General features: G+C 45.1%; 2 protein-coding genes across 4 annotated transcripts; one reads left to right on the top strand and one right to left on the bottom strand.

Moving 5' to 3' along the window:
* The first annotated feature begins 377 nt into the window (after positions 1 to 377).
* Positions 378 to 2,939, top strand: LOC101073148 (jouberin). Its single transcript, XM_029842901.1, has 5 exons — positions 378 to 756; positions 1,009 to 1,040; positions 1,430 to 1,597; positions 1,929 to 2,020; positions 2,543 to 2,939. Exons 1-5 carry the CDS (start codon positions 690 to 692, stop codon positions 2,757 to 2,759), a joined length of 576 nt encoding a protein of 191 aa, XP_029698761.1. The 5' UTR covers positions 378 to 689; the 3' UTR covers positions 2,760 to 2,939.
* A 2,301-nt stretch (positions 2,940 to 5,240) lies between these two features.
* On the bottom strand, positions 5,241 to 13,695 carry mybl1 (v-myb avian myeloblastosis viral oncogene homolog-like 1). 3 transcript variants are annotated; one of them, XM_029843102.1, is made up of 16 exons: positions 13,284 to 13,695; positions 11,795 to 11,894; positions 11,622 to 11,693; positions 11,409 to 11,501; positions 10,671 to 10,891; positions 10,399 to 10,600; positions 10,242 to 10,316; positions 9,873 to 9,983; positions 9,157 to 9,390; positions 8,678 to 9,070; positions 8,436 to 8,575; positions 8,219 to 8,333; positions 8,026 to 8,139; positions 7,824 to 7,928; positions 7,563 to 7,736; positions 5,241 to 7,501 (listed from the first exon to the last, which is right to left on the bottom strand). In XM_029843102.1, the coding sequence occupies exons 1-16, from the start codon at positions 13,304 to 13,306 to the stop codon at positions 7,376 to 7,378; spliced, it is 2,298 nt and encodes a 765-aa protein (XP_029698962.1). In that variant the 5' UTR covers positions 13,307 to 13,695; the 3' UTR covers positions 5,241 to 7,375. The 3 variants fall into 3 exon arrangements, with proteins under 3 accessions (XP_029698962.1, XP_011606236.2, XP_029698963.1); XM_011607934.2 differs by having other exon boundaries at positions 8,678 to 9,052; XM_029843103.1 differs by lacking the exon at positions 9,873 to 9,983.
* Between the last annotated feature and the right edge of the window lie 1,212 nt (positions 13,696 to 14,907).

The following is a 14,907-nucleotide window of genomic DNA, read 5'->3' as shown; positions in this document are numbered from 1 at the left end:
GCGGGCCGTGATTGGCCCCCGGGCCGGACTTTGGACATGCCTGACTTAGAGGTTGCTTTCCTCACACGGACAGATCCGATGACCTCTAGCCCAGGTGACCCCACTTGTTGCGTGAGGCTTCTCCCTGGGGAGGAGTAAAGGGAGCAGCAGCATCATAGGAGGGGTCTTCGCAGTGACCCCCCTCTCACCCATCTGTTGAGCCGTCCCGTCCCTTCCCAAGCCCATTCATCTTTGTCTCTGCTCACCCAGCCCGATGGAAAATGGGACACAGTCAATAACGCAAAATCAATCAAGCACTCCTGAGCTCAAATTATGAATTCTCGTCCTTCTGAGGCGAGCGGCAAAGTTTCTGCGTCCAGATGGCCAGAGAACAATAGGCAGGGATGGTCAATCGTGATCTTTGACATGAAAACTGTCGTTTATTCCTCTAATTGTCAGAAAATGTTAGTCATAGTTCAGCTACTGGTGCATTTTAGAATTTAATGCTAAGTAAAACCCAACTCTGAGCGAGGATTTTAACCCTGTTGTGGATTAAATTTGTCTCCAGGCTGGTTCTGTGACTGTGGGGAGGAGGTTGCGTTGTTTTGCTTCCAGCTCCAGCCAGTGCTGCAGTGGATTAGCCAGCTGCATTTATTTAAAGGCAGGGCAGTGAGAGCGCAGCAGCTTCTGTTCGGTGTCAGCTCCTCAAGATGCAGCGCGTCTACATGCACAGCACTGAGCACTTTGAAGTCTTCACCACTGTCCTTGCTCCACAAGGTGAGTGGAGTCATATCATTATTTATGACATCAGTGTGAGCGTGAGGGCGCTGCGATGTGGGATGATTGATAGATGCCGGGCTTGATCCATCCCTCATGTTGGGTGCTGCCTGGCGACGGCTGCAGAGGGACATAGGCTCGTGAACGGGGTTATATAAATGGACTGCGTTTGCACATTTGTGTCACTGATAAAAGAGGTGCAAAACTGAGCTGTTTTGCTGAATCATTTCTCTTCTCCCTCCCTTCTCTCAGGAAGATGTCGATACAGAGCTGAAGCTGAAATGGCAAGTTGAGCCTCCTCACTGAGAGTTCACGTTTGTCTGATTGAAACGTGCACATTCCTGATTTTTTCATGTTTGACGCGTGTGCAAAACGACAACTTCAGTTGAAGTTTTGACTCCAGTGTGTGAATTAATGTGGGGCCTGTGGACTAAATTTAGGAGGAACACTTAATGAAGAGTAGATTTACAGTTTCTATTTCACTGCACAGCCGTTAATCTCTGAGTCCTTAGCCTTAATCCTCTCCATTCATTGAGCCCTTCTTGTAAACTGAAGAGAATACAGTGACTTTGAGCAGCACAGCCAGGAGGTTCTGGAAAGCGCTCCTTAAATTTAGAATATAAATCTTTTCGTGCAGTTGGAAGTGTTTGCAACTTCTATTTTGGTCCTGTAGATGGCAGTGGTCCACAGCTACAAACCCCAGTGGCCGGACGAGCTGGAGCTGCTCGCAGGTGACGTCATCCTGGTGCTGTCCAAACACGAGGAGGAGAGATGGTTCGGGAGGCTGCAGGGTGGGCAGCGGGGATATTTCCCCGCCTCTTGTGTGATGGAGCTGAGCCAGGTTGGTCCGGTGCCTGAATGAGCTCAGCATTGCAGTATTTCCAGGGCTGCTCCTGCAGGACATCAGAGGGCACAGCCTTTATTGGGTTTTTGAGCACCATGGCCTCCTGTGTGTCATCGCCAAGTTATTATCTAGATGGCAGTAGCTTTCAATCCTTTGGTGATGAATCCGTCAGATTATCACATCTTTTGGTAGCTGCAGGAGAGCACGCCCTTAATATCGCATTATTGAGTTTGAGCAAAGATGAAGGGCTCCGTAAAATGAAGAGCTGATTTGAGAACAGCTGTACAGTGTTTTTGATGACATCACGCTCGGTGCTTCCTGTTCTCAGGTCAACCTTACTCCGAGAGCCCGCCGGAGGAGTTCTTCTCTGAGAACCCCCGCCTGTGAAGGCGATTCAGGTGTGCGCCCCAGAAACGGGAGGTACGTCTGAAGAAGATGCTTAACAAATCCCCCCCCCACACACACACACACATACACTGCATTGTCCCACCTAGCAGCTGTTGCATCCCCCATACCCAAAACTCATCCGCCCAGCACCCTCGAACAGGTGGCCCCCTCTTGTCCCTGATTAGTTAACAAAGCGTACTGATTAACGTCCCGTCCCCCCGCTCGTCCCCAGCACGTCCCCGCACTAGTCAAACCCCTCCCTTCATCTTTTTGCAGCCAATCGATGACGGCCTTACAGGAATTGACACTACCAGACTATCATTGATTTATCTACGATCAACATAGTTGGAGAATACGTTCCATGGTCCTTTGCTGTGTCTTTGATGGGGGGGGGGCATTTATTTCTGACAACCTGCCCCTGATCTTTCCTCCCATAAACACACATCCGCCACACAGAGTCCTCTGTGGAGTGCGTCTTGTCAGCTTGCAGTGGAATTTGGGTCATGAGGAATAAACAGCGCCTCTGTGTTTGTTATTTCCTCTTTGTCCCCCTAGTGGACAGGCGCTGAGGAGGGGAGGAGGAGGAGGAGGGTGGGACTGCGAGAACGAGGACCACGTCCAGGCAAGGAGGCCCCAGATCTCAGCTCTTCCGTCCCTGGCCCCCCAACCCCAGGCACACAGGTCCCCGGGGCTGCTGCACAGAATCCTGTCCAAATGCCGGAGAAAGAGCGAATGCCAGGGAGCCACCAATGGGGCCTTCGAGGGTGACTGAGAGGGGCTCCTCTTTGTCTTGGGGGAGGGGGGGGGGGGGTCGCTTTGATGGAGATGTGTCGGGAGTTTACGCCACCAAATAATCTGAAATGCTCTGATGTCCTCGCTGTCCCGGCAGGTGTGACATGAGCATTTGAATGTACAGACGTGTGAAATGATGTGTAATAAAGGTAGTGATCAGTCACAGAATAACGATGCCGTATTCATTCAGACTAGTCCACACTGTCACTGTTAAAACAGACTGGAGTCCTCATTTTGCTGATGTCACGATTGAACTGATAAATCCCGTAGCCTGGCAACCGCTTTTTTGATTCCAGTAGGAATTGGCCTCCGTATATTACCTCATAATTGAAATCCTATTCTGGTCTCTTCGAGGAGCGGGCCTCCTTTTTCATTTAACAGTACTGGGGGGGAAAATAGGATCACGGTAAAGGAAGTGCGATCTGCCCCGCGCCCCTACCAAAGGAGGGCAGATTGTGCCAGTTGCCTCGGAAACGCCCAAAGTATCTCTCAGATGTCACACCGCAGTCGTCCTCTGCAATACCTCCCAGCAGGTCTCTGTAAGCAGAGCCTCTATAAACTGAGCACACAGAAAAGCCAACCTAATCCTAACCCTGGCTTTGACCCCCGCTAGTGATACACACTCCGCCTCCTCCCCTCGTTTGATATTCACTCTTGTGCCGTCTTTTGTAATCAAGGCTGTAGGAGGCAGTCAGGCAGCCCAGGGCTGGGTGAGCGCTGATGTTCCAGGGAGAGGTGGGTCCACTGGCGGGACCGTGTGAAGGAGGGACTGGTGTTACTGTTGCACATTATCTTATCTTCTCAAAACAGAAAAGAAAGTCCAAGTGAGAAATGTCACAGGCTGACCTCATGACAGACAGGCAGCACCAAAACACGTCTTCGTTTCCTTTATTGAAGTAAAAAAATAGTCTAGAGGACACTTCCAGTCTAATTTTAGGGTTTATTTTTCTGATTTTGATAGAATGAATTGATCTGAATATCCAAACACAGAGGACTGCTGGGGCAGCTCTTTATATTTCTATCAAATTTCTTACTTTCAATAAATATAGAACTTCACTCTTAAATAAAAAAAATGATTCGAGATCAATTAGCACCTATAATCTAAATGAGAATTGCGCATTTTCATAGCATATAGAACGCTTTCACTTGTACCAGTGTGGATGATTTTGGGGCATTATTAGTACGGTAATCCATGTTCATAATCAGATTAAAAGTACGTGTTTGAATAAAGAGAGAGAGAAAAGAGAGAGAGATGGAGTGAAATGCCTTTATTCCCACCTGGAGCTTTGTTTTGCCTCTGTGCCTACAGATGGTTGTGGGTAATGAATTCAAGTGGGCTCTTAGTGGTGCCAGCACACACATGGAAACAGTGACCTATATAGGGCAGAATGGCCAGAGTCCGGACCTACACACACGTGCATGAGCGCGCGTAAACACACATGGAGCACTGCGGACTCTCCCGCCTAAAAGCACACCGCCTTGCTCCTCTAGCGTAGGGTGTCTTCAAGAGGGGGAGGGACGGAGGGTGGGGCGGGGTGGGGTGAGGGTGAAGGGGGTGACAGGGTGCATGCCAGATGACTACTCTGTCAGCCCAATAATGGGCTGCCATCTGCTGTCTAGCATACACAAAAGCAACCTGCGTGTGTGTGTTGGAGAGAGAGAGATGGGAGAGAGATAGCTTGCTTTGCTTTTTGGGTGTGTGGGGAAGAGGACAGGTCGGATTCTGGGAGGAAGCTGGTTGGCAGAGGGGTGGAAAAGAGACAGCCCGTCTCTCACAAATCTAGAATGTGCGTGGACAGGTCAGTAAGTCATGTTAAAAACAAGCTAGAAGCATAGGGTGGGCGGGGCCACTGCTACTATCCAATTAAGAGGAAAAGGTTCCTGACATCTTTCAACCCATTTGGGTCAGAGGGTAACAAAAGACCCTCTTATAGGAGAAGGAGAGCAGAGGGAGGACAGATTGATTAAGTGGACGTGGCGTGCATGTGGCGCCCGTGTGTTTATGTGCGCTCTTGCTCCTTTGGCATACGGCAGGTTGTCACGTTCTTTACCTTCCCTCCATTTGGGGGGCAAATGAGTGCATGGGCCTATAAAGCCAACAGGCCTGAGGACAATGGAGCTGGGGGGCATTAAGTCATGGGTGAGTGGGCCCCTTTAGGGTGAGCAGCTGACCCTGTGGGGAGGCCTCTTGTTCCAATGGAGGGGGGGCTCGTGTCTCTGGACTCCAGGCCAAGTTGACGGCATCCCAAAACATGCTCATATGACAGAAGATGGAGAATATGTGTGTGTGTGTGTGTCTGGAGTGGGGGGGGGGTTCAACTTAAACTGCTCTATTAGATTTAACCACCCCAAACTTGGCGATGTACCTGCACATCTGTCATTTTTCACTATGAGGGCAATAGAAATGTATTTAAAATGGAAGATTTGGCAACCAACCAGAGCAAAGAGCAGAAAACAATATTTGAAATGTCAGGCAACATATTTATTTCAAGCACATGGTTTTAATTACAGATGGCAGGTTTCTATGGCAACTCAGTTATGACTTCAGCTGAAAATGCTACAAAATAAAGCGGCAATTCACCGTATCCAGCATCTTTTATACTCCGATCTTGCGTCTCTACTTCATTCCCTTCAAACCTATGACTCCACAAATGCGGTTTGGGAGCAACACCACCCATGTGGACGTCACACAACACAAATCAAAGCAACAAATGAAACATTTATATACACATTAGACACATCTCAGCAACTGGATTCAAATCTTAATGATGTTATGTTGATTTTTGCTCGAAAATTCTAGGGACTCCTGATTTTTCCACTTGATCGCACTGACAAGATTCCCTTCTTATGCTCGCTCAAAGACTTCGTGTCAGATAATCCGGCTCATGGCTGATACAAGAGCCACTAATGCGGACAACACACCGGTTTCTAGCTGCCCTGTTGTACAAACAGTACGTTTCCAATCTATCACATCCAAACTGGTGCATGTTTAAAATTCAAGCACTTTCTATTGCAGAATGTGAGTAAACTGGAAGGACTTTGAGGACTTGCTGAAGGGCACATCAGCAGATATACAAGATTAGCTGGTGATGGGATCACATTTGGAACTGGTTGGACAAGTCGTGCTGGATCCCTCTTAAACAAAAGGTATCTAAGATCCGTGTGTTGTGTCCTGGAGCGTGGATTTGTGAAGCAGAAACCGAGCAGAAAGGTCTTAAAGTCAACCTTCATAAAAAAAGGGGGACAAATAAAAATAAAACAAAGACAAATAAAAAGGACAAGCGCTACATTTTGAGATTAAGCATTTAAAATTAAATGAGGGGAAAAAAAGTGCAATTTGTCTATGATTAGAGGTCAGAGATGGAGTCGCGCTACATAACAGTGAGGAAGACCATCTGAATAAACAAAACATGTCCTAGCTACCTGTTACAGGATCATAAATACAACTTCGTATGATTATTTGCTTGATCTTGCCTAATCGGGAAGTAAAATTAGTGGCAGTGCATATTTTTACTATGCTGGAAAAACAAACAGTAGCCCAGTCCTGATTTTTGACGATAAAATTCTTCAATAATTTCCATAAAACATTTGAAAAGAAATAAATAAATTAGTAGATCATGAATAAATAAAACCTACACCCTTCAAACAATAGTTAAATCCTTCAAACACTGATGATGTGAAAACTGGTTGGTGTTGATTTAAGCTGTTTAAAGCAATCTCTGTTATTGATCCCCTGTTCCACTGATATCATCAGGCTGGGAATAATTTCAAGAATCATTTTACATCCACTGGGAATGGATCAGAACCTCTTGGATAAAAAAGGGACAAGAGAGGAGAGCTTTAGAACAAGTGAGAGTTTTTAGGCTGTTTCTTCAGCGAAGTTAACTTAAAAGCAAAATTGCGGTGTCAGATTTATATTAATATCTAAACTTTAGAGCTGTCGACAATAAATAAAACAGAAATTAACATTAAGGTACCCTTCAGTCTTCTGAACGTACGCATGTACGTAGCAAATGAAATACATTCAACCAATGTCTCTAAGGACACTATGGCCTCGGAAAGGAAACGTGTTGTTGAGAAAAAGGAACCTCCGTTCGTCTCCTGTTGTCCAGTTTGCCCTTCAAACCGCTGCTCATTGGTCAGCAGCAGAATAACTCAGTTGTGCAAAACTGACCCATTCTTACTAAAAAGTAACCATAAAAAAACCATAAAAAAGCATTATTCTAACTGTGAAAGCAAATGTTAATATTTCCTCTATGGTCAAGGTGTCGTTAAGAATCTATAGTGTAGATTTTGATAAAACACGGCAGTAAAAATCTAGAATTTCCATAGGTGTGGTTTATGATGGACGCCTAAAGGGCAGTTTATCAAAGTGGAGGATGGTAAACAGTGAGTAGTGTTGTCGTTTCAAAAATATCCATTAAAAACATCCACTGTAGTTAGCCACATTCGTGGTGACTTTAAAAACAATGCCAGCGGCTATTCGTAGGGGTGCCCTCGTGTTTAAAAAAATAGAATTTGTCTTTACTAGATTGTCTCTTAAGGGATCCAGTAGCTGGACGAGTGGAGCGTTTCTTGCTCAGCGGCTGGACGGCGTTAAAGCACGAGGGCTCTTGAGGTAGAACCAGATGACGGATAAGGGTTCATGTACAGGCGGGCCTGTTCTGTCATGATCAGCTGGTCCTCTGTCTTCCCATAAACCACTGCTTCCCATTCACTCACCTGCAGAGAAGGACGCCAGTGAGTAGTAGTAGTTACCATGGTGAGAGAAGTCTCTCTTTACCTGTAGAGAGGCGTGTTTTGATGCTTTGCTGGAGGCAAGAAGCTTCTTCATCCGGGGGCTGGTGGAGCGCTGAGGTGGCTCCTCGTGGTCAGACGTTAGAGAACGGCTGCACTCCTCCTGCTCAAGGATTGGAGCATTCATTGAAGAATTTGTCAGCAGACTTTCATCTGGCAGCTGGGGACAGTTTAAAAAAGCATCCTGTCATTCTCGTGTAATACGTCATGTGAGTGTTGAGGGCGTGGTGCTACCATCATGGCTCACTTGTGCGTTGTTGAGCTGCTCTTGAAAAATTTGAATATTGAGGCAGTCCTTCCCCCAGGGGTCCAGCACTAGAGACTTACGGACCTTTCTTGCTGGCCCATCGATCTGGAATCAAAGTACATTTATAACCAAGATTTACCCTTTAAATGCAGCGTCTCAACCTGAAAGAGATTAATATATTTGATATGAAGACGACACTTACCGTCTGTTTCCACAGTCTGTAGTCTGGCTGGTCTACTCTGCTAAAGATGTCCGCTCCGGTTTCCTGCTTCAGAACTTCGCGTATGTCTTCTTCTAGAAAAGCCAGCGGTTGCGGCTGAAACGAGTCGTCCCACAGCCGTGAGCCAGGCGAAAGAGGGCGCGGCAGAAATGCGCATGTGTAATAGAGCTCTCACCTCCATCTTCAGTGGCCCGTGCATTTTTTCCTGTGCAGCCAAAGCATTTTTGAAGGGAGTCGGTGTCCTCGGGGTTGGAATCGTGACGGTTTTACGAAATGTAGGAGTCCGAGATCTAAAATGACAGAGAATACAATATGTCGTCCACAAGCTCTGAGAAGTTACATTAAGATGGTCGTGGAACGCAGCGTAATACTCTTTTGTGAAGCTTTTTTACCCGTCATTCTCTTTCTGGTGCTTGGGTGTGGTCTCTTTGTGGAGTGGTGTGTTGATGAGACACTTTTGGCCACAAACAGGAGTAGAGGTGAGTGCAGGGGTGTCCAAGCCGAGGTGTTCAGTTCCTGATATGTTGCAAATCTAGGGGGGGCGGGGTTACACAAACAGACAATGATCATCTTCATCCCATCAACTTTGAGAGGAATCAGTTTTGGTAAAGTAGATAATGAATAACTCATTTACTCGTGATGGGGTGAATGGCAGTGATTTTGTAGGTGTTTTCTTGGGTGAATTTGATGTATTTTCCAAAAACGAGGAGCCTGTCCTATCACAGAGAGGTGACATTTCCCCTCTTTCTTTCCTTCTCCTCCTCCAAACAGAGATCTGGGTGGGCTTTGATGAGCTGATGGGCGTCAAAGAAGTGACCCCACCGACGAGGAATGAGGCGCAGTTCTTCTCTTGGCCAGAGAGGACAGCGTTGCTGCTGACTGTGTGACCCGTTGAACAGTCGATCATGCTCTCCTGCTGGAGGCTGGCGAAGCCCACCGGGTTCTGTCTTGGTGGTGTAGCACCCTCACAGACATCAAAACTGGCCACGTCGCCCCAAGAAACAGGGTCCTGCAGAGCAGAGCACATCTACAATAGATTTAATGTATTCAGGATTCCCGAGTCAACCATTTGGACTGCGATTCAGTCGGCTCATTACTGCTTTTGTTACTCACTGAGTCAATGAGCTCCATCGTCTCTGCAAATTCAGGTATGGTTTGTAGAGTACAGAGTACAGTGCTGGCCTCCACAGCCAGGAACTTGCTGGGCGAGACAGGAAGTTGTGGCGGAGGTCCCTGTGGAATCTTAGGGCCCTGCCAGGACCGCCTTTCATCCAGCTCCTGCGGGCTGCTGCAGCCTGTGTTCAGTGCATCATCGGACACGCTGTCTGGCCACGTCGCGTACTCCTCCTGAAGGGCAAAGAAGGAGATGGGAGCGCTGAATATGGGGGAAACGGCATCTTATGGAGAAAATGAACTACAAGATATCACCCGATCAGAAAGGATCAAATGTGAAAATTGTGTTGAACAGCGACACAGCAGGAAAACAAGGAGTGACAGAGCATGGAGGTGGAGGTGAGGATTAAAGGGATCGAGAGGGTTTAGGGCTGGAAAGTAGCAATGGTGGGCAGCTACTGTGCAGAGCTTCAGGGTAGTTTGATGGGTAGCAAGATGGGCAACTAAAGTAGCTAAAGAAACAAGAGTGTCAATCTTTCTTTTAACCCACATACACTGATAAAAGTCATTTAGTCTCAAGCATAAATTTCTTCCTCCTGAAGAATCAATGCAATAATAAAATGCAGCTCAAAACCTTCTCAAACTTTTCCCAGTGTATGTAAACTAGAAAGGAGCTAGGCTAAGTATGCAAACACACATCCACAGTGTGTTCTTACACTTGGACCTCTGCACTGAATTGGTCGTTGGACTTCATTCTCTGCTGACATAAGCAGGAGCTCAAGCTCCTTAATTCTTTGCTCTTTTTCGGGATCATCCGGACAGGACAGCTGAAATAAACAAACGTCAGGGAGGAGATGTCGGGGGAGAAAAGGAGGAAAGGAAGAAGTTAAGAACACCAGACAAAAACAATAGGTCCCATAGCTGTAACACGTCAGAGTTAAGCTTGTTTGTTAAATGTTAGATTAAAAAAAACAGGCATTAAAGTATTTGATTTGAGATTTAGAGTTTATCATCACAAAGAGCTACTATAAAAACGTCCAGAAGTTTTCCCCCGCTAGCATGCAAATGAACCTGCAAAGACTCACTGATATGAAGCCTGAATTATCAGACAGACTCTCCATCAAGTGTTCACTCTGATTCTCATACGGATATCCCCCGATCTGTAACACAGTACAGCATCTAAAAACATGCTTTGAAGAAATCGCAAAGGATATTTTAGAAACCGCAGGGAGAGACTAGGACCTGTTTGGACCCTGGTATGGGCAGGGGGCTGTGGTCGCACCGTTGGGGCTCTGCTGGGGTTGGAGGACACGGTCTGTGGTGCCGTCTCTTCCCCCCAGTGTGAGAAGAAGTGAACCCTTTGCAGCCATCCTGCAGGTAGCCCTCATGCTCCACCTTCCTCCTCATGGTGGAGTTCCAATGGTTCTTGATGGAATTATCTGTCCTGTGGGGGAGCAGTTGGCTCAGTATTTACATCTTTTTACAAAAGTCTGACAAGAAATATTTGGCTATACCGTCCAGGAAGGAGCTTGGAGATCTCTGCCCAGCGGTTGCCGAGCCGTTTGTGGGCCTCATAGATGATTCTGTCCTCTTCCTGAGTCCAAGAAGACTTCTTGACTTCTGGGTTGAGGTGATTGTGCCATCGTTCGCGGCACTGCTTCCCAATCCTTCCCTGGAGGTGCTTGGCAATGACCGACCAACGTTTGGGGCCGTACTTTTGTACCAAGTCGATGACCTGCGCGAACATCAGGAAATCATTGTTACCACTTCAAGAGAAGAGGGGAAAAGCAGCCAACATCTTTTTGGAGTGTTTCCATCTGAAATGCCAAAAAGATGTGTGAAGTCATTTCTGAAGGCTCTGTATTTTTGTGACGATGCCAAGTTGTTGAAGGATTAAGGCTCCACGCTTGGCTCTCTAAAGTAATCATAATCCATTTAAGGAGTGCTTTGTAAATATCAGAGCTGGGGAACATACTGAAGGTTCCTTGGACAAAGTGGGAATGTGCTCCAGACTAATGATCGCCACTGTCATTGTATTTTATAAGGGAGGACATCAGGTTCATTTTATTCAAAGTAATTATTAGTACAGTATAAAAATATTAAGTATTTAGCTGAAGATGTTTTCAGAGTTAATTAATTAACAGTAAAAGAAACATCAGTAGTGCCACTTTTGTTATGTCTCTCCAGTATTGTTTACCATATGTTTACCGCTCTCTTTCTGTCCACATCAGGAAACTCCCAGCTCATCTTACCTTTTGATCCTCCTCTTTAGTCCAGGGTCCTTTTACCAGTTCAGGGTTGAGCACCTTCTGCCAGCGGTGCTGACACTGGCCATCTGTCCTTCCCTGCAACACAGCCGCACAAAGCGCAGCACATTACACACGTACCACCGCTCACTGAGCTCTCCTCCCACATACATGTGCAGCTGCTGGGACTATTTCATGCAAATTCAAGCAAATACACACAGGGAAATGGTTAGCTATGGATTTCCAGGAGTCCGTGCCATGCTGTTCTACAAGCTTTTTCAGCTTTTCATCCTGAAAAGGAGAGTAAAAAACATGTAAATATGCTATCCTTCACCATCGTGAAGATGCTTGCAGCACATAAATAGGGAGATTTCATTGGAACCCAGACTTACTTCGTCACGGGACCATTTCACTTTGCACAGGCTCTTTTTATCCTTGTTCTTCTCTTTACTCTCTGGGTCTGTGGATTGTACCTCTTCGTCCTCATCGTTACTGAAAACGCACGTGAAGGATGCGGGATTAATGAAGAGCAGATGTCGAACAGCGACGCGTTTCTATCAGGACTCCACATAAATGAGGCAAAAGAACTAAAAGTGCTCAAGCTAACATCCCTAAATAAATTCATTACAAAGATAAGTTTTGTTAGATTACTTTAGTCTTTTACTAAAAAAAGTGTGTTCATTTAAATTCAGTATAAAAGATCGGGTAGAATCAAGCCACTTGTATCCACCTATAATATATAAAAAGGCATAAAATCTCTCTCCGCTGATGTAAGATGTTGGCATGAAGCTCTATAATTCCACATTCCCATAAAAGTTTGCTGTTGGCCAGGCTGGTAACCAGGTCTTTGTTGTAGTGGAGAAGAATTTAATTAAGAAGCTGAGTTATAGGGGTTCTTTAGAAGAGCCACAGGCTCCTGAGTACATAAGCATGTCCCAGACATTAAGCAAGCCTTTGGTTTGGGATCATACAAGGTCTTTCTGTGTGGAAACTCCAACGCATCAGCGTTTGGCGAGGCCTGGTTCTCTCACCGGGGAAGAGGGAAGTGAGTTTGGCTCCATAGGGGAGGAGGGGGGATGGTAGGAGAGGGGCCATCCCACATCAACAGGCTCTTTCACCTCCAGAGGTGCGCAAGTGAGTGCGTCACTGGGATGGAGGAGGCAGTGTGCAGGGGTGCGGTCAGGGGCACAGAAAAGCCAACGGTCCAGTTTTCAAAATATTTCAAAAGAAGAACAAAAAAATTGGTTTTATGTAACCCTGTTGGATTTGGTTTAGCATGCGGTTTACATATTAGCCTCAGGAAAATAAGAAACTGCCATTACAATAGATGTTTGCTCTCCCTATCAACGACCTTTAGATCCTTTTACATTAAAAAGAAAAATGCATGTTCAATGTGAACATCTAAGTGTTGAATATGAACCACGAATGATGGGATCTGACTTTTAACAAGTTTGAGATGTCATTGCACAGAGAAAAGAAGGAGTTATTACCGTACTGTGTATTTGGCTGGTAAACATTGATAATTAATATGTTAATAACTTGTGATCTACCCTTTTTCTGCATTTAGGTGCTGGTTTAAAATGCTGTTTTATGGGAAATACCAAGGCAAATGTTGAATAAAATGACCTCAGGTAGAGTTAGACAGAATATGACTTATGTAAATTAGGCATTTGTTGCAGTTAATATGATGGTATGATTAAAGAACCACACATTTAGCTCTTATGAACTTTATGTCACGACAGGTGCACATATAGCATTTATCTACATTATTTTGTAGGAATGATGCCGTGTTATATAGTTACTTTTATTCATATTTTAAGCTTGCTGGCTGTAAAAAAGTAGAAAACAAAAATGGTTAAGGAGCATTATATTTGCACCCACCTGCGCTTATTCTCGAAGTCCATGACAGCCGCTTGGTTGGGTCAACTTTTCCGGAGACGAAGCTGTGTTTGGAAGTATTTTAAAGTCCCACATTAACAGGTGTTTATCCATAGAAATCCTCGTCGGTCATCGTTTGTTTCGATGGAATTTAGCTCCGTTTAGCCGCTAGATTTCGGCACCTTCTGTGACATTATGACTCCGGTGCAACAGCCGTAACTATTATGTTAAACATTATTCCAGTTTCAAATTTAAAAAAGCCCGTGTACTCCTTCGTTACGTGTTTCTGAGAGGATATTAACATTACAGTCTGTATAAAAAATGAAAAAATAACACGGTAATTTTCATTACACCTGATCTAGGCTGGTCCTCTCTTATCTATCTGTTTCTAGCTGGCGTTTATGATTTTTGTCCATCCCGCCGATTCTCGCGCCCAGCCCTCTGCTCGGCGGCCTCTCATCTGATTGGTCAGAAATCGTGCTGCTAAACAAGCTCGAATTTGATTGGACGGAAACTAGAACGGGGAAACTCGCAATTGGTCAAAATTCTGAGCGGGCTTAATGTGATTGGTTGATGTTCGGAGGAGGCGGCCTTTGTGTACAGTCGCTTTTTACAGCAGAATGGATCTTTTCATTAAACCGGTGGTGCCTCTCTGGGACTCCGGGGACTCTCGGAGGCCCTTCAGGGGGGCCTGAGGGTTCACATCTTTATAGTTTCACTCAAGGAAAAAGTTTTAAATCTCACTTTCCAATTTTACCACTATTACGTAATATTGAAATTATCACTTGTTAAAATGATGCTGCAGACAAATTGACCGACAGTGATGGAAGATAACTAATAACTAAATTATTAATTTTTACCAGATGGTGCATATTTAATGTGAAGTTCACAACTTGCGCAACTATTGTAAATTGTCCAAACGCTTACATAAAGTGTTGCGATACTGCGCATTTTAATTGTGTCATAAATGCTTTGCTGACACCTAGTGGCGTTAAATGGCATTAACCTACAACCAACTGATACAGTAAGTTGAGCTGAAACAAACGGGAACGTTGAGAAGACTTTTTAAAATAATACTAGGTACGTCAACTCTCTTAAAGGTACATTTTGTAAGTTATTGTTATTTTAGTTTTCACGCTTATTCTGATTTTCATTCCGTCATAGGAAGTTCACTTACGTTTTCTTAGTAATGATCAAAATATGCAGAATTAGTGCGGTGTGTTTCCGGTTTTGGCCTGTAGATGACGCAGTTTAACTGTCTTTACTCCATGTTGTAATTCCTGAGAAAACCGTTGCCGTCTAACCAACCAAAACATGACCGGAAATCGATTGTTGTTTTTGTCAAATTAAAGTCCTAATAAAGTGTACCATAATGAGAAAGATCAAGACTGAAAAATTGAACAGTATGTTCAGATGTCCTTTACATTTATCTTTCTGATGAGTGAAACCAAGTGAATTTGATTGAGAAACCTGGTTTTGTAGTAACAGAGCAACTGATCACTGGTCAGAGCAACTTAACAGGTCAGGCATCGTTATGGAAGTTTAATTCATATATTTTATGCAAATTACCTCTTTAATGTAATTACAGTTACATTAGGGCGAGAAAGGCCTTAAGGCCAACTTCCCC

This window comes from Takifugu rubripes, chromosome 10 (assembly GCF_901000725.2).
Source record: "Takifugu rubripes chromosome 10, fTakRub1.2, whole genome shotgun sequence".
Lineage (NCBI taxonomy): Eukaryota > Metazoa > Chordata > Actinopteri > Tetraodontiformes > Tetraodontidae > Takifugu > Takifugu rubripes.
Note: the sequence above shows the minus strand (reverse complement) of the source record. Positions and strands in the feature narration are given on the sequence as shown.